The 19,570-nt window shown below is 44.9% G+C and overlaps 1 protein-coding gene across 2 annotated transcripts; it reads left to right on the top strand.

The window, feature by feature from the left end:
* Window positions 1-2,092: 2,092 nt before the first annotated feature.
* Window positions 2,093-19,564, top strand: st8sia1 (ST8 alpha-N-acetyl-neuraminide alpha-2,8-sialyltransferase 1). 2 transcript variants are annotated; one of them, XM_065021467.1, is made up of 4 exons: window positions 2,093-2,909; window positions 4,075-4,219; window positions 17,599-17,708; window positions 18,412-19,564. In XM_065021467.1, the coding sequence occupies exons 1-4, from the start codon at window positions 2,731-2,733 to the stop codon at window positions 18,731-18,733; spliced, it is 756 nt and encodes a 251-aa protein (XP_064877539.1). In that variant the 5' UTR covers window positions 2,093-2,730; the 3' UTR covers window positions 18,734-19,564. The 2 variants fall into 2 exon arrangements, with proteins under 2 accessions (XP_064877539.1, XP_064877540.1); XM_065021468.1 differs by lacking the exon at window positions 18,412-19,564 and having other exon boundaries at window positions 17,599-17,712.
* Window positions 19,565-19,570: the final 6 nt, after the last annotated feature.

The following is a 19,570-nucleotide window of genomic DNA, read 5'->3' as shown; positions in this document are numbered from 1 at the left end:
GCTCGGCGGCCAACACGACTCAGACGAGCGTCGACCCTCAAGGCTAGTTCCACTAGTCCATTTAAACTCCTGGGAAGGTCCAGAACATAAATCTCCTTCTGGATCCGGTCCTCCAGCCCATGCAGGAACATGTCCCACTGCGCCTCCTCGTTCCACTGACACTCTGCGGCCAGAGTGCGGAATTGGATGGAGTATTCCGATACTGAACGGTCTCCTTGGCGAAGGTCAGCGAGTAGTCTGGCCGCCTCCCTACCCGCCACGGCCCGATCGAAGACCCTTCTCATCTCCTCGGAGAGTGTCTGGAAAGAGGAGCAGCATGGGTCCTGGTTCGCCCACACCGCCGTTCCCCAAAGAGCCGCTTTGCCTGATAGCAGTGTGAGTACGAATGCTACCTTAGACTGTTCACGGTTGAAGGTCCGTGGCTGCAACGAGAAATGCATGGAACATCTCGTAAGAAAAGCTCTGCAATAGTCAGGATCACCTGAATAACCCTCTGGTGTCGGTAGCCGTGGCTCTAGCTGGGAATCCGGCTCTGGCGGGGCGGGTTGAACTGCCGGTGTAGGTGGCGCAGCGAGACCCCTCAGATGTTGTAATTGTTGGGTCAGCTGGGATACCTGCGTCGCAATGGCTTGTACTTCCCGACCTGTGCTGGAGATGTTCTCCTCTTGTTGATCCATTCTCGTGATACTACGGGAAATGAATTCGGTCAGACTCGTTGAACTCGCTGCATCCATGGTCTGGTCAGATCGTTCTGTAACAATACAGAGGCGGATGCAAGATGCAAGCAACGATGGTTTAATGAAAACAGGTTACAGCAGCAACAGGACAGACAGACTGTACTCAGACGGAATCCGACCCAGGGACTAGGGCGCATCCTCCTATGTGAGCGTGCTGAGAAACCCAGGGGAGAGTGTCCGGATGGGTAGGAAGGAGCACAGCAGATAATCCACACAAGGGCGGCGAGAGATGAGCACGGACACACGACACAACCTCAGGGAAGTAACAACGATCTGACAACAAGAAACACTGGTTACAGAACATATAAAGGGAAGATAAGTGATTCCAGCTGGCGCAGACAATCAGGCTGAGATTGGGAACCACGCCCACACAAACACGAGAGAGAGAGAAAGGAAAAGGAGGCAGTGGATTCATGAACCGTGACACAATGGCCCAATAAATACTAACTACAACTATCAATATACCTAACATGGTCAACCCTCTTTTATATGTCTGTGCCATTTGTTGATACTAGAATTATAGTATGCACCATTAAAGGCAAGTAAACATATTAGCACAGCATGGGTTGTACTATTTTTTCCAAAAAATGATTGTACCAAAGATGTCCCATACAGAAAGAATGTCAGTCAAGAGCATGAATATCCAGAAACAAATGGCTTTATTTGACCTTTCTCCCTTTTGACCTGAGAGCTGAACTATTTTCCTCTACGGGCCCCGCTACCTCTCCTTTGTCCTTGTCCTTGGTCCATTCTTGCAAACAGCAACTCAGAAGTGACCACTCTTATGCATGAATAAGAATTGATTGCTGAATGAAAAATTGTACAAAGAAGTTTTGTGCAGAAGAGGTTCACAATCATGGGAGTCATTTGTATCAGCTGTGACCAAATGTTTTGATTTGGTTTGTTATGATTTACTCAATTGAGTTTTTATCTTTTATGGAGAATAGTGTTTACTGTTTTGCCTACCATTTGTGTTGTGTTTGAAAGCTATGAGAAATGACTTAGTTTTGTACAAAGTAATATTTTTTTGCTCATTAGGTTATGTTGGAGATCAAGTGGACCCGGTTTCATTAAAAGTGTGTTACTAATCGAGAACTGTTTTTTTCTTAACTGTAACTGTCACTGTTTTTTTCTTAATTTTATAAAATTAATCAAATGTGCTTTAACTTTCTTTCATTGTAGTAAAACAATCTGAATGAATCCCTTTAGATTGAACTTCAAGGTAGAAATGTTTTGAAAAAAGTCAAGGGGGTGTAGACTTTCTATAGGCACCATAAGAAATGTAACCAAAGGTATCCTGGAGTGTCCTGGATTTACGTTTACTATGTTACGTCTACCCCTGAGTCTAGGTTGGAGGGATGTAGAACTATGGTAGTTAAAGAGGGGGAGAGAAAGAAAGAGATTCAATGGATTTTGCCCAGTACACTTGCAAGGTTTCCAAGAAGATCCAGCAGGACAAGGAGAGAGGAGATGAGGAAGGGGTAGCATGGTCCATTCGGGTTGGATGTACCAAAATAAGTGACCACAAAGGGCGATGTGGCTCAAGGGAACCGGGCAGGGATTTCACACAAGACCGCTGTTGTGTAGGGAGAGAGCGGCGGACATCTAGGTGATGCATGCGGGGTCAGTGATGCACCAAGACGAGTGTGGTGGATTCCAGCAACCCGCCGCTGCAGAGAGCGAAGCCCGCTAGTTTACCGCCGGCCGAGATGGCGCATGGATAGCGGATCCCTTCATACTACAAAACATGACCAAGCGTTTATAACAAAACCGGCAGTTTGGGAGCTAAACTAAGTAATTCGATGCTTGCACTAGCAGGAAGAATACAAACCCGCATTTCCATTGAGACTCAGAGGCTTCTGGATGAGAAAGGATGCCATCTCCATAAAACCTATCATACATAGCTAACGGAGAGGGCCAGCTTGCGTTTTTTCCACCATACTAGATTGGTTTGAGTAGGCCGGTTGTGATTCGTGAACCACAAGCTGTAACGATGTTGGTGAGATGCCACCGGAGCAGGCTGTCGGTGTGGGCCGTTCTGTGTGTGCTCGTGTTATGCTGGCTCTACATTTTCCCAGTGTACAGACTCCGGAGCGACAAGGAGATAGTTGATGAAGTGCTGCGGCAGGGACAAGTATGGCAGAGGAACCAGACGGACATCGATCTGTTCAGGTGGGTTTTCACTCATTTCAAAACATTAGGCCTATGCGATTTGGCCCTCATAAATAATTCAAAGCAATATTAACATTCTACAATATAGCAGAACATTATTACATGATTGTGTCCAAGTAGCCTAACATCTCATACAGTCTATTTATGCACATAACAAGACAATACATTGGCTAATTATAATAATAATGTTTATTAAATGGAAAAAGAGGAATGGAAATGGTGAAAATAAAATCTATCACGATCAAGCTGAATCTCCAGGGCACAACAGTTACGGTATGGTAGGCCCATTTGTTGTATCTAGTCGCATTCTCACGAGAATATGACGGGATTCGTAGGCTAATGCACTGAGGAAAGCAGATTAGGGAAATGCGCAGAACGTGGCACCTGCACGGAAAGGCACAGAGACGCGTTTTATGATGGTGCAAGAGGGAATTAGAATAATTGAATAGGATCTCTATGGTTCAGCACGTTTGGAGTTGAAAAGGTTCCCTGTGTGTGTCCATGGAAACGACAGAAATGCAACTGTACTGGTGGTGCTGAATCTAGGACAAAGTAACCATCAACAACCAGCCATTTTCCATTTCCACACTTCCACGCTTCAAATTCGCCAATTGACGCCCACAGTTGGACTGAAGATGATATTTTTTATCATATCTGCGCAGACTCCTAATTGGTTCCAAATGCATTTCCACTACTCAGGCTTCCCCACAGTAGGCCTACTGTCGGACCAGACAGGATTTATGAAGCATGAATGAATGTGTCATTGTGTTAAAATAGCATGCATGACACTTGGACACTGTATCAATTGAGACAGTTGTCTCATGATCTGAATTATAGTTGACAGTGCCCACTCTGCAATGCGTGTTTATTTAATCAATAGAGAATGCTCAAATTACATGTGGCCCAGAGTCCCGGACTGGTAACTATAATTCAGATCAAGAGACCGTCTCAATTTATACACTGTCTGAGTGTCACTCAATGACAAATTCTCTTCTCATTTTGACTGTCTATTTATAGCTCAAGGTTAAAGGTTTCCCATATTTACCACAGATCTTGGTTCAGCTTACCCTCCCCAAATCCCAAACTCACACATAAGAGATGACCCTACATTGACATTAGATCAGTGTTGAGATACAACATCATCCTACTTCCTCTCTCATTACAGGAAGCTGCTTTCAGAGTGCTGTGACCCTAGGAGAATGTTTGCGGTGACCAAGCAGAATTCACCAATGGGGAAGGTCCTGTGGTACGATGGAGAGTTTTACCACTCACACACAGTCAACAATGAGACCTACTCTCTCTTTGTGCAGGTAGGCCTCTACTCTGGTCCTGGAGGCCAGCAGTGTACAGGCTTTTGTTCCAGCCCAAATCTAACACACCTAAAAACACAATAATATATTTGTGTGTGTGTGTTTGTATGTGTTTGTGTCTGTGATCACACTTGCATGGTCACTGATGGTAGTGTAGAGAATTTGTGGGTTGTCCATGTGTGGAATTGAACTCCAAACCCCCTGACCCCAATAAAAACACACCAACCATAGTCTGTGTTAATGGTCAACACTTTTAAGATTTTTAACAAGGGCAGGTTCTCTACAGTAACTTGCTTCACAATGATGGCCATAAATATATGGGGTGGCAGCGTAGCCTAGTGGTTAGAGCGTTGGACTAGTAACCGGAAGGTTGCAAGTTCAAACCCCCGAGCTGTCATTCTGCCCCTGAACAGGCAGTTTGACTGTCTATTTATAGCTGTTCCTAGGCTGTCATTGAAAATAAGAATTTGTTCTTAACTGACTTGCCTATTTAAATAAAGGTAAAATAAATGTAACAACTTAATGTGTTTTTCACCACCTTCCCTTTTACCCAAGCTCAACGGTGAAATCCCCACGCTATCACCTTTTTCACAGGTCTCCAAGATAACATCATTGCAATCTCACTAAAACAACATTCAAAACACGTACCACGCTGCACCTTGGTCCTCACCTCACCTATACACTGAGAAGTGAGTCTAACCTTTGCAACATACACTGTAAAACCATAAAACATGTGACACGTCGATAACCTAACTGTCAGTGTTTAAAACCAATAGGCATTTAGATTTGCCAATAAATGTTCTCATCTTAAACACAGGCGTTTAGAATGCAACATTAAACATGACAGTCAGCAGTTTCCAGTTAGTGTCCAACCAGGAGAACACTAACGATTGTCGTTGGTGGAAGAAGGTGAGGACCAAGGTGCAGCGTGGTACGTGTTTTGCATTTTATTAAATATAACTGAACACTAGGTAACAAACGGCACAACCGAAACAGCTCCGTCAGGTGCAACACACACTAAACAGAAAATAACTACCCACCACCCATAGTGGGAAGACAGGCTGCCTAAGTATGGTTCTCAATCAGAGACAACGACAGACAGCTGTCCCTGATTGAGAACCATACCCGGCCAAAAACTAAGAAATACAAAAACATAGAAAAAAGAACATAGAACGCCCACCCTAGTCACACCCTGGCCTAACCAAAATAGAGAATAAAAAGCCTCTCTGTGGCAAGTGCGTGACAAACACCTATATCTGCTAAGTGTTCAGATTTGAACCACTAGAATTTACTTTCCCATCGTCCTGTTTGGAGTGCTTCTAGTACTTAGAAATTGATGTGACTTTCAATGCCTTTTATTCAGATCAGTGTTAGTAATGTCTGTCACCTTACCTACATTTTAGCACAACTGAAAAGGGCCCGGTTTCCTGATAGCGATGGCTAACGAGTGTTTTAACGATGCATCTTTCCTGCAACGGCCGAAGATGTAACATGCGTTTCCTAAAACACCACTCAGAGAGAACGGTCGCTAAGGGCGTCGTTGGAGCATGTGTCGATCGATACTGATAAGATCAAAATAAAGGGAGCGCTGCTCTCGGATCAGCTTTCTCCATTCAAATCTTTCCTTAACATTATAATTTTTTCACAATACTGATGACAGATCAGCTCCTACAGAGATATTATCACCTATGGCTGCAAATGTTGAGGTGGCTTATTCTAATGCTTACCCAATAACCCAACTAGGCCATAACTGAAGGCTGAGGAGAACTAGGCCATAACTGAAGGCTGAGGAGAACTAGGCCATAACTGAAGGCTGAGGAGAACTAGGCCATAACTGAAGGCTGAGGAGAACTAGGCCATTACTGAAGAATGAGGAGAACTAGGCCATAACTGAAGGCTGAGGAGAACTAGGCCACAACTGAAGGCTGAGGAGAACTAGGCCATAACTGAAGGCTGAGGAGAACTAGGCCATAACTGAAGGCTAAGGAGAATTAGGCCATAACTGAATGCTGAGGAGAACTAGGCCATAACTGAAGGCTGAGGAGAACTAGGCCATAACTGAAGGCTGAGGAGAACTAGGCCATAACTGAAGGCTGAGGAGAACTAGGCCATAACTGAAGGCTGAGGAGAACTAGGCCATAACTGAAGGCTGAGGAGAACTAGGCCACAACTGAAGGCTGAGAAGGCTGAGGAGAACTAGGCCATAACTGAAGGCTGAGGAGAACTAGGCCATAACTGAAGGCTAAGGAGAATTAGGCCATAACTGAATGCTGAGGAGAACTAGGCCATAACTGAAGGCTGAGGAGAACTAGGCCATAACTGAAGGCTGAGGAGAACTAGGCCATAACTGAAGGCTGAGGAGAACTAGGCCATAACTGAAGGCTGAGGAGAACTAGGCCATAACTGAAGGCTGAGGAGAACTAGGCCATAACTGAAGGCTGAGGAGAACTAGGCCATAACTGAAGGCTGAGGAGAACTAGGCCATAACTGAAAAATGATGAGAACTAGGCCATAACTGAAGGCTGAGGAGAACTAGGCCATAACTGAAGGCTGAGGAGAACTAGGCCATAACTGAAGGCTGAGGAGAACTAGGCCATAACTGAAGGCTGAGGAGAACTAGGCCATAACTGAAGGCTGAGGAGAACTAGGCCATAACTGAAGGCTGAGGAGAACTAGGCCATAACTGAAGGCTGAGGAGAACTAGGCCATAACTGAAGGCTGAGGCTGAGGAGAACTAGGCCATAACTGAAGGCTGAGGAGAACTAGGCCATAACTGAAGGCTGAGGAGAACTAGGCCATAACTGAAGGCTGAGGAGAACTAGGCCATAACTGAAGACTGAGGAGAACTAGGCCATAACTGAAGGCTGAGGAGAACTAGGCCATAACTGAAGACTGAGGAGAACTAGGCCATAACTGAAGGCTGAGGAGAACTAGGCCATAACTGAAGGCTGAAGGCCATAACTGAAGGCTGAGGAGAACTAGGCCATAACTGAAGGCTAAGGAGAACTAGGCCATAACTGAAGGCTGAGGAGAACTAGGCCATAACTGAAGGCTGAGGAGAACTAGGCCATAACTGAAGGCTGAGGAGAACTAGGCCATAACTGAAAAATGATGAGAACTAGGCCATAACTGAAGGCTGAGGAGAACTAGGCCATAACTGAAGGCTGAGGAGAACTAGGCCATAACTGAAGTCTGAGGAGAACTAGGCCATAACTGAAGGCTGAGGAGAACTAGGCCATAACTGAAGGCCTTATGACATGTATAGTATGTGGTCATAAAGGGTTTACTTTGAATGGTTATTTATTTATATATTATATATTATTATTAGTTATTATATTTTATTTATTTATTTACACTTTTTAATTGGGGATCCTAATGAATCAAATAAATCCTAATTAAAAGTAAACCCTTTATAACCACATACCATACATTTAATACATTTGGTATGAAAATCCTGGCTCATGGGCCACATCAGACCTGCAAGTCACAATAAATACATTAAATAAATAACTCATCCTTGGGTCCAATCAAAACATAGCAAATAAAATGCATAATATAACATAATATACATAATACTACATAAAACTACATAACACTACATAATACTACACAACACTACATAATACTACATAACACTGCATAACACTACATAATACTACATAACATTACATAATACTGCATCATCTCCTGCCTCTGCCTCACGCTTCAGAAACAGGAGATGGCTCCTGCCCTATAAGCCCTTCCTACATAATACAATACAAAATATATAAAAATAGCTGTGTCTCTTCACACTCCTCGTTGTTCCGTAAGGTGTTCTTTTATACGTTTTTATGCCAGCTTGAGTTACCTGGGGTGGCAGAGAGTTCCATGTCATCATGTCTATATTTCATACGGTGTTTCCCAGCCTCTGTACTGGACCTGGGGACTGGGAAAACCTCAGATTGCATGTATTGTGTTGTACAGATGAGTGTCCGAACTGTGTGACAACTGCTTGAACAGACAGTTTGCTACCGAAAAACACATCAACACCTCACACAAAGACCAATAGTGATGCAGTCAATCTCTCCTCAACTCTGAGCCAGGAGAGACTGACATGCATGTTACTGACATTCACTCTCTGTGTACATCTAAGTGAGATACCTGCTGCTTTGTTCTGGACCAACTGCAATTGACTTATGTCTCCGCCGCACATGACCACATAACTGGGCAGTAGTCACCGCAAGCAGGCCGTTTGCCTCTTGGTAGGCCGTCATTGTAAATAAGAATGAGTTCTTACTTGACTTGACTAGTTCAATAAAGGTTCATGAAAAATAACTAACTAAATGAGTCCAGATGTGACAGAACTAGGACCTGTCTGGTCCACTGAGATGTCCAGAAAGCACAACCACAGACCTCTTCTCATTTCAGCAACCATTGAGTCTATATGTTTTGACCATGACAGCTTGCTATCTAGGGTTACATCCAGCAGTTTAGTCTCCTCAACTTGCTCAATTGACACATTTTTTTCAAAAACAGATCTAGATGAGGTTTAGGGTTGAGTGAGTGATTTGTCCGAAAAGATGCTGATCACCAGCCTATCGCTAGTTACCCATTGTAAAACCTACTGGAGCTCTATGGGTGTCAATGATTTATTTTACTGTCATAGCCGACGTGTATACTGTTGTGTCATCAGTGTACATAGACACACAGGCCTTATTCAAGGTCATCAACCTAGTGTAACAGTAAACCAGTAAGGGGGAACGTCAATAGTCTGTGGTTTCCTCTCCTTGTCCCCTCTCCTTCAGTCTGCACTGGTCTGAAAAGAGTCGAGAGGTGAAAATGTGTTTAGTTGAAGGAGATGAGACACGGTAGAGGAATCTATTTTAGATGATTGAGATACCCCCTAAATTACTCAGAAGGGAACTTAAAAATGCTTCATCCATCTAGAGACTAAAGAAGGGAACAGATTGTGCTGTTAGGAAATTATTTGTCATAGGCCACGAGCCCCGGGGAACATGGGAATATGACACCCTGAATGTAAGCTGTGGGATTTGAGATGGATGCCACTTCATCATGACAGAGAGGACATAAAGGAGGATGTGAAACCCCTCATTGGAGATTGGATCAGATAACCGGAGATATTCAGTCCTCAAAATGTGGAGAAAACCACAGATCGGTTGTCAAATTGTGGCACTCATCAGATATATCCATTAGCCTGTATAGGCCTACATGTTTTCTGCCAGGTGGTGTGTGTGTGTGTGTGTGTGTGTGTGTGTGTGCTTGTGTCTGTGTGTGTGTGTGTGTGTTCTAAGCAGAATATTGAGAGTAATAATGAAATAAATGTTGGACTCTTCCTCTTTCATTTGTATCTGTCTCTCTGGTTACTAACAACAGACCATCCCTTGTTACTCAGAGCAGAACATGCAGTATGACCCCCCCCGCCACCCACCCCGTTGCAGGTGTTAATGGTTTCAAGGAGAGATGGAAAAAGCTACTGTGAGTCCCAGCCCCCAGGACTGTTGATGCGTGGCCTGCTCGCCCACTACTACCTAGCCCTGAGAAAACTCTAGTGTGACAAGACAACTGTTGTTGTTATTCTAGGTAGGGACAATGTGTAGAGGGGGGCGTAGGTGTGTGTCTGTGTTAAGGCAAGTGTCTGGATGTGTGTGTGGTGTGTGTCTTGTGTGATTGTATGTGTGTGTGCTGTATTTTGAGTGGGAGAAGATGAGGAGGAATAGAGAGAAAACAATTCCACTGCAGAGGGAGAGAGAAACGGCAGCATTTTAGCTGCATAACCAAAAAGACATTTCCAGAAAAACAACAATCTACAGCCTAGGATATTCATTCATTACACATATATGTACTGTACATTCATGTGACTCAATGCTACACTCTTAGAGAAAAGGGTTCCAAAAGGGTTCTTCAGAAGTCTCCATAGGAGAACCCTTTTTTGGTTCCATGTTGAACCATCTGCGGAAAGGCTTCTACATGGATCCCAAAAGAGTTCTACCTGGAACACAAGGGTTCTACCCAAATGGAACCAAAAAGGGTTCTTCATAGGTTAGTCCTATGGGGACAGACGAATAACCCTTTTAGGTTCTAGATATCACCTTTTTTTAAATAAAAGTGTAAAAGGGGCATGTTTAGACAGTGTGTCAGAGATGGAGGAGGTGAAGTGTGTGTGTAATTTGTGCCATAAGGTCATGGTTCGTTATCTACACCAAGTCCACAGACAGAAGAGGAGAGGAAGTAGGGAATCAACTCAAACACAAAGTTCCTTAATACATATTGGGTTACAAATGAGTTACTTGCGTTCTCTTTTGTTCCTCGCTCTATCCCTCTCTTGCTCCCACTCCTCTCTCATTTGCTCAGATATGCCATCTTAAAAAACAAGAATCTCTCTTTTTCTCTCACACCCTAATGTTCTCCATCTCCCCTTCTCTTCCTCAACCCCCTCTCCCCCTCCTCTCTCTTTCTCTCTCTCTCTCTCTGTATCTCCCCCACACACTCCTGATTGAGCTCTGCTGAACCTATTTGGGGTCATGGTGATCACTCATGTATCTTTTTCTCCATGGCTACCCACTGGACATGAACGTCATCTCAACGTTGTCACGTTCGTCGTATGAATCGGACCAAGGCACAGCGTAGAATGCGTACATTCTTTATTATTATAAGAATGAACACTGAACAAACTAACCAAAATAACAAAATGACATGTGAAGCTATACAAATGAGTGCTGACAGGCAACTACACATAGAACCGAAAAACACCCAAAGGGAAATGGCTACCTAAATATGACCCCAATCAGAGACAATGATAAACAGCTGCGTCTGATTGGGAACCATATCAGGCCACCATAGACATACAAATCACCTAGACAATACAAAAACTAGCGTACCCACCCTAGTCACACCCTGACCTAACCAAAATATAAAGAAAACAGATATCTCAGGTCAGGGCGTGACAAACGTCTAGTTTTGATATACATTTGGTTGAGATGTGAATTCAATGTGAAGTCAACCGACATGTCATTTGATTTAGGCTAAAAGTTGGTGGTACGGGGGGTGGGGTCGTTGTGGGGGATTGGGAGGAATGTAAGGGGAGACTCAGGGGATGGGTGGGTGGGAGGGGGACTGGTAAGCAACCTCGGTTGCTAGGTGGGATGGAAAGGGGTGGGAGCCATGCTTTCTTCCGGTCGGGGAGAGGGGCTTTTATTGTGTGTGGGTGTGTGTCAGTCTCCCTACTAGTAAAAGTTGCCTTGACACCATCTAATGTACCTGTTTATGACTGAGGCATTGACGTTACAGCAATCCTCTTGACTTGACATGGAGAGAGAGGGATCCAGAGAGTGTGTGTGCGTGTCACTGTGCGCTGGCGTGTAAGTCCTGTGAGATCTGTGTGCTGTGTTTGCAGAGCATGTGAGTGAGTGTGTGTCAAGTGCGTGTTTGTGTACCCTATCCTCCCACGTCCTAACCACCAGTGGCTACTCACCCACACACACATTATACACAAGGACAGCTCTAGACAGCACTGTATAATCACTGCCTGACAAAAATAGAGCCTGAAGCAGGGAAGAGGAGGCACACACTCACATACTCACTCACACACACACACTCAAGTATTCATACACTATTTGCCTACTTTTTCCCTGTGCATGAATGTTATAAACTCATAAACCCTCTCTGTTGAGCGATGTCTCTCTCTCTCTCTCTCTCTCTCTCTTTTGACATGGACACACACACTTGGGTCGTCATGAGTAGGACTAACTTTTCTGTCTCAGGCGGAGCACTAATTGCAGGTCTGGGCATAGAGAGCGAGCCATGCCTGACCAGAACTGACAGTGCCACCAAGCTCATGGGCACAGCAAAACAGAGCCCTTCTGACCACGCAGTGAAGCGTTGACATCGCCGTCCATTGGAGGAATGTGTCATTTAGGAGTTGGCTGATTAATGGAGAAGCTTTGTTAGCTTTGATCACATAGAAAGGGCTTTTAGGCTTTTAGGCTGTGATCACTTCTGCCCTGGTCAGTAGTGCTCATTATCTCTCATCCTCTCATTTGTTTGGTTAAAAATGTGTTGTAATAGAAGATGAGGAGGAATAGAGAGAAAACAACAGTATGGCCTGTTTTTGTTTTTTAAACATCTTGGTCTGTGTGTTGGTCTGTGTTTTGGCCCGTGCGTTGGCCCGTGAGATGGCCCGTGTGTTGGTCCGTGTTTTGGCCTGTGCGTTGGTTCGTGTTTTGGCCAGTGTTTTGGACTTTGTTTTGGCCTGTGTTTTGGCCTGTGTTTTGGCCCGTGTTTTGGCCTGTGTTTTGGCCTGTGTTTTGGCTTGTGCTAGCCCTACTCTCATCTCATAATACTTCTCTCAGTGAGATATAATAAAAATATAACTAATGTTTGGATCACATGTGTTACAATGATATGGAGTGATATGTTCCCAGAACTGTGAGCTGGCCATTGTTCTCCTCTAGCTGGCTCAGCCCCTTTCATGGTTCACCAGACACCCTGGGGGGAACACAGAGGGGGGGTAGAGGAATAGGAGGATGAGGGGGTCTAGTCCTCCACTCCAAAGGGAATAATGAGAGCATTTGTTTCTCTCGGGACTCTGTTCATCGCTGGCACCGGCTCAAGCAGGGCGCAGACTCACAGCAACAGTCCAAATGAATAGAAAGGATTTGCCTCAAGAGGCACCCATAGACACCCCATTCACTGGCCAACACTGGCCATGCTTAGGCCCTTATGGTCGGCCTGTAATGGAGGTTGAGAAGAGAGTACCCAGCTATCCGTCTGGGAACCTTCCCAGGACTTTTAGTTCACATTCCTAGTACGTTCTAAATGCATAAAGTGCATTTGTTTATTTACTTTACATGCATCCAAATTTAACTCACAAGAACTGGTCAAAATATTATAGCAATGGAAAATAAGTGAATGTCCTCTGTCCACTCAATGTTTGCTGTCCGTCTGTAGCAAACCGTGAGCAGACATTTATTGCTTTATACTTTTTTAGGAAAGTAGTCAACATTTACAGTACATTCGGAATCTATTCAGACCCCTTCACTTTTTCATTCACAATAAATCCATGATTTATTTTAGACAGGTCTAAAGAAGCATTAAATGAAGAAAATGTAGACTATTTCAGAAGAACAGAATAGCATATTCTGAGTTGTCCTTATGTTAGGTCCTGATCTGGATATGCCATATGGCTGTGGGCTACACTAGTTCATTTAGTAGACAAGATTTGCTTAAAATTCCATTATTTTATATTATTTTATAGTATGAAGAATACAATTGAACAAAGCTGAATAAAGTAGAAAGGATATTTTCTCCCAACGATTTGAGTGTTGCACATGCGGCTATTCTGTGTTGAGTGCTTAACATAGAAATAGGTCCTCCTATATGCTTCATTTAGAGTTATTCATGGAACTTGTTCTACAAACGTTCAGGAGACACCTGAAACCCCACCTCTTTAAGGAATACCTAGGATAGGATAAAGTAATCCTCCCCCCCCCCCCTTAAAAGATTTAGATGCACTATTGTAAAGTGGCAGTTCCACTGGTTGTGGAACTGGATGTCATAAGGTGAACGCACCAATTTGTAAGTCGCTCTGGATAAGAGCGTCTGCTAAATGACTTAAATGTAAATGTAAATGTCTATATGTTTTGATTTGTTAATACATTGTAAGGCTGGATGATGCGACATGAAAGGCATGTTTTTGGCTCAGGCTGCACACACTTTATCAGTTTCTCTTTCACAATTTGACAAGCACTTGATAATGCCTCGAATTTCACAGCGGCATCCGCTTTGTGTGGTCACAAATGTGTCATAATGCACCCTAAAAAAGTCCATGCCTTTTGTGGCCAGTGGCTGCTGCGCTGTGCTCTTCCCCCTGAGTGCTGCGTTGTGCCCTTCCCCCTGAGTGCTGCGTTGTGCCCTTCCCCCTGAGTGCTGCGTTGTGCCCTTCCCCCTGAGTGCTGCGTTGTGCCCTTCCCCCTGAGTGCTGCGTCCCCTGAGTGCTGCCCTTCCCCCTGAGTGCCTGAGTGCTGCGTTGTGCCCTTCCCCTGAGTGCCTTGCCCTTCCCCTGAGTGCTGCGTTTTGCCCTTCCCCCTGAGTGCTCTGCCCTTCCCCTGAGTGCTGCGTTTTGCCCTTCCCCCTGAGTGCTGCGTTTGCCCTTCCCCCTGAGTGCTGCGTTGTGCCCTTCCCCCTGAGTGTGCTGCCCTTCCCCTGAGTGCTGTGCCCTTCCCCTGAGTGCCTTGCCCTTCCCCTGAGTGCTGCGTTGTGCCCTTCCTCCTGAGTGCTGCGTTGTGCCCCCCTGAGTGCTGCGCCCTTTGAGTGCCCTTCCCCTGAGTGCTGCGTTGTGCCCTTCCCCCTGAGTGCTGCGTTGTGCCCTTCCCCCTGAGTGCTGCGTTGTGCCCTTCCTCCTGAGTGCTGCGTTGTGCCCTTCCCCCTGAGTGCTGCGTTGTGCCCTTCCCCCTGAGTGCTGCGTTGTGCCCTTCCCCTGAGTGCTGCGTTTTGCCCTTCCCCCTGAGTGCCCTTGCCCTTCCCCTGAGTGCTGCGTTGTGCCCTTCCCCCTGAGTGCTGCGTTGTGCCCTTCCCCTGAGTGCTGCGTTGTGCCCTTCCCCTGAGTGCTGCGTTGTGCCCTTCCCCTGAGTGCTGCGTTGTGCCCTTCCCCCTGAGTGCTGCGTTGTGCCCTTCCCCTGAGTGCTGCGTTGTGCCCTTCCCCCTGAGTGCTGCGGTGTGCCCTTCCCCCTGAGTGCCGCGTTGGAAGAACTGTTCACATTTACTTTCTGCCAACAAGATGAGTAGGCCTAACGAACAGCAAAAGCATGAGCCTACGTCAATAGTTATATTATCCCTCATAGTACAAAAGTTGACCTATTCTGTGTGAGAAATAAATATTCCAAACATAGTCTGGGACAGTTGTGGGATGCGATACATCCCAAATTAATACAACCACTAGCATAAAAAAAACTTTTTCACGCAATGTGGTTGACACAACAGATCAGAACGTTTAGCTTTAAATGTTGATAAACTATTAGGCTATTTCTTCACATTATAAGCACAGCTTATTCGCACATGGTAGTAGGATATAAGCATAAAAGTTCCATTAGCGGAAAACACCATTATCAAAGTGCCCGCAAATGTGATTCATGCATGTAATTCTTTTATTATAAAGGTGTATTTTTATGGTGAAAAGTATCTTCCCCAAACTTCAAACTCACTTGCTGCTTATGTATGCCAGTTAGGCCCTACACCCCTTGCAAACCGGATTAATGTGCTTAATTTTAAGAAGTTATTTGGCCACTTTAGTTGTGATACTCACATATAGGCCCAAGAGCTAGGCTACATGAGGTGTGCGACTATGATCACTTTTTTTTAACAAAAAGTTTCAAATGTTTCTTATGCTGGGCATCATTCACAAGTGATAATATATGATTCACAAGTCATAGGCTAATATTGTCACCCATCAGACTATTCTTGATTTAATCTTGTCTTTACATATACTAAATAATAGGTGTGAAATATATTTTGATTTAGAATGGACCATTATCATGCACCTGTCTCCAAACAGGGGCAGCGGGGAAAATACATATCATCTATACACTTAAAAACATCTTAGGGCTGCAATCCCGTTAACGGGATGATATGACAACAGCCAGTGAAAGTGCAGGGCGCCAATTTCAAAACAACAGAAATCTCATAATTCAATTATCCAAACGCTAGTGCAGGTCGAGCATTACTTCGGACAAAAACTTCAAAAAGTTATATTACAGGTCGAAGACACACTTCAAACTAAGTATAGAATCAATCATTAGGATGTTTTTATCATAAATCTTCAATAAAGTTCCAACCGGAGAACTGTGTTTAGGGGAGCAACAGAACGCAGGTCGATATCATGTGGAAATGGCTCTCTGCCAGTAACCTGACTCATTCAGCTCTTATTCAGTCCCACAACACAGTAGAAGCCTCATTAAAGTTTCTAAAGACGGTTGACATCTAGTGGAAGCCCTAGGAAGTACAACTTCATTCATGTCCCACTGTGAATTCAATAGGGCCTGGGCTGAAAATCGACCAACCTCAGATTTCTCACTTCCTGTTTGGATTTCTTCTCAGGTTTTTGCCTGACATATGAGTTCTGTTATACTCACAGATATCATTCAAACAGTTTTAGAAACTTCAGAGTGTTTTCTATCCAATACTAATAATAATATGCATATATTGGCAACTGAGACTGAGGAGCAGGCCGTTTACTCTGGGCACCTCTGGGCACCTTTCATCCAAGCTACTCAATACTGCCCCTGCAGCCATAAGAAGTTAAATTGCAAATGGAGGACACTTGTCCCATGGTTCATTTTCATGCCAGCAAGGTAGGCTATACTCCTGACAGCCAGGTAGGCTATACACATTTTCTTGGAACATTTTAACCCCCTTTTTCGCAATGTCCCATCGCTGCAACTCCCGTATGGACTTGGAAGAGGCGAAGGTCGAGAGCCATGCGTGCTCCGAAACATGACCCTGCCAAGCAGCACTGCTTCTTGACACACTGCTCACTTAAACCGAAAGCCAACTGTACAACTGGCGACCGAAGTCAACGTGCATGCGCCCTGCCCGCCGCAAGGAGTTGCAAGAGTGCGATGGGACAATTACATCCCAGCCGGCCAAACCCTCCCCTAACGATGCTGGGCCAGCTGCGACACAGCCCGGGATTGAACACGGGTCTGTAGTGATGCCTCAAGCACTGCGATGCAGTGCCTTAGACCTCTGCGCCACTCGGGAGGCTTCCTGTTGTAGAGAGAAGCAATGTGCTTAATATTAGGAAAGTTGAGAAATAAATATAGTAGGCCTAGCCTACAGAAAGCTGATGGGATCCTCCTCTTTTTAATAGAGGCCATCACTCTGTTTTCTCACGCAATTGCATAGCCGAAAGAAATGTTGCGCAACATGAGCTCATGGACTTTTTATTGAACCTTTATTTAACTAGGCACGTCAGTTAAGAACAAATTCTTATTTACAATGACGGACTCTCATTAAGTGTTTGATTCGATTTTCGATTACATTTGATGTCAGAGTGATTAGAGGGACAATAGAGTGCTGAGTACCAGGCAGTTAGTAAGTTTGGTAGGCTAATAATGACCATCAGCAGCATCAAAGCTTGGAGAAGCCTAATTACCATGACTAAACGGTCACGTGGAATTTGACTGCCTTCATGACTCGTGACTGCCGGCGTGATGGTAATATGGTCGTCGCAACAGCCCTATCTATCCCTCTCACCTCATTTGACTTGTCGTTACCGTTGTCTTTGATTGTTCACAAACGTTTAAAGCCAGTCCACTTCAGGATGTGTGTGTGTACGTGTGTATGTTTACCCACTTCATGACACTCACTTCCCTCTTGTTTACCAGGAGACACCTCTTCAGCGTCCCCTCAAAAAGTGTTCGGTGGTGGGCAATGGAGGGGTCCTGAAGCACAGCGGCTGTGGGAAGTACATTGACCAGGCTGACTTTGTCATGCGGTAAGAGAGGGGCTGTTCGCTCCAGTGCCCGTCCAAATATGATTTGGCCGTCCTGCGCTCGCCGGGGCCAGAAAGAGCAGCCAAAGAACATCAGCCATCAGAATTCATGAGAACAGGTGTCATATCTGAGAGAGAGAGAGATAGAGGTGTCATAAGAAGTGCCTGGGTTTTGAAGGGGGCAGATGAAGTCAAGTAGTGAATCATTTTGGCTCTGGAGCCTTGAGGACTAACAACAGAGGGTCTGATTTAGTTGACTAGACTAGTTCTACCTTGGATAAATGTTGTCCCCCCCCCCATCTCAGGCATGCCTGGCTGGCTTAAACCAGGCTTGAACCTGGGAAAGGCAAGACTGAAATAATAACTTTGGAGCTCCAACTCCATCCAAAGCCTATAGGCTCACTGGCTGCCTGACTGGAAGTTTGCACTAGAGAAATGTTGTGTTCATTCAATGCAGATAAAAAAAGGCAAAACTATTTTCTAAGTTATAATTTTGTTATAACTTTAGTATCACAATGTGTTAACATTAAATGGCTAAGAAAAGGCAAGACAAAAAGCTAAAAGCTAGTTCCATTCTGAAAGCAAAACATGAATAACCCCTATCTGCAATCCTGACCAAGTTGTCAAACAGTGAATGATTTATGGCCACTGTAAAGTCACTATCAGTATATTAATGCACATGTGTACTTGTGTTTTTCGTATCTAGGTGCAACCTTCCACCACTGTCTAGGGAGTATGTTGAGGATGTGGGGACCAGAACCAACCTGGTGACAGCCAACCCCAGCATCATTGAGAAGAGGTACACTCATTTCCTTTCAAAACTGCTGTTGACTGTGAAATGTATGGGTGTGTGGGACAGCATCCAAGTCTTCTCCTTTTCAGTCCTCTCCCTCTTTCTCTCCATCCTTCCTCTCTACTACTCTGTTTCCCATTCTCTCCCCGCCCTATCTCTCTCTCACTCTCTTATTCTCTCCTGCTATCTCTCCTCTCCAGTTCTCTCTCTCTTTCCCTCTCTCTTTCTCTCCTAGTATCTCTCCTCTCCAGCTCTCTCTCTCCCTCTCTTTTTCACTCCTGTGATCTCTCCCTCTCTTATTCTCTCCTGCGATCTCTCCCTCTCTTATTCTCTCCTGTGATCTCTCCCTCTCCAGTTCTCTCTCTCTCTTTCCCTCTCTCTTTCTCTCCTACTATCTCTCCTCTCCAGCTCTCTCTCTCCCTCTCTTATTCTCTCCTGCGATCTCTCCCTCTCTCTTTCTCTCCGGCTTTCTCTCCTACCAAGGCCTCTGTCTTCTCTCCCTCTCTATATTCTCTCCCTCTCCCTTTCTTTCTCCCTCTCATGATGTCTACTGTCAGTTCCAGATGTTAGATCCTAAGAGCTTTGTCTGTTGTCTTGTCCTAGCAGCAGCTTCCCTCCTCCAGACTAGTGTTTTCTAGAGGAGCCATCATCCAGAGCCAAAACATGTGTGTGTGTGTGTGGTCTTGTTCTTCTATCGTTGTGGGGACCTGAAATCCCCAAATGGTCCCCACAAGGATAGTACAACAAGGAATATTCTCCCTCATGGGGACTATTTTAAGCTTAGGGGTTAAGTTTAGGGTTGGGGTAACAATTTGGGTAAGACTTGGGGTTAGGGTTAAGGCTTAGGTTTAGGTTTTTTGAATGGACATACATTTTAGGTCCCCACAAGGAGAGAAGAACACGTTTGTGTGTGTGTGTGTTTGAACAGAGCCTCTTTGTGTCTGTTTAGAATGCTACTCTGTGCTTCTGAAATGTGTTCCCGTTTTCAGCAATGCGTTTCCTCTCAGTGTGTTTCTGAACCACGTTGTTGCCAACACACCCCCTGCTGCTTCCCATCATCTCATCTCTGTGC

This window comes from Oncorhynchus nerka, linkage group LG8 (genome assembly GCF_034236695.1).
Source record: "Oncorhynchus nerka isolate Pitt River linkage group LG8, Oner_Uvic_2.0, whole genome shotgun sequence".
In the NCBI taxonomy this organism is placed as follows: domain Eukaryota; kingdom Metazoa; phylum Chordata; class Actinopteri; order Salmoniformes; family Salmonidae; genus Oncorhynchus; species Oncorhynchus nerka.
Note: the sequence above shows the minus strand (reverse complement) of the source record. Positions and strands in the feature narration are given on the sequence as shown.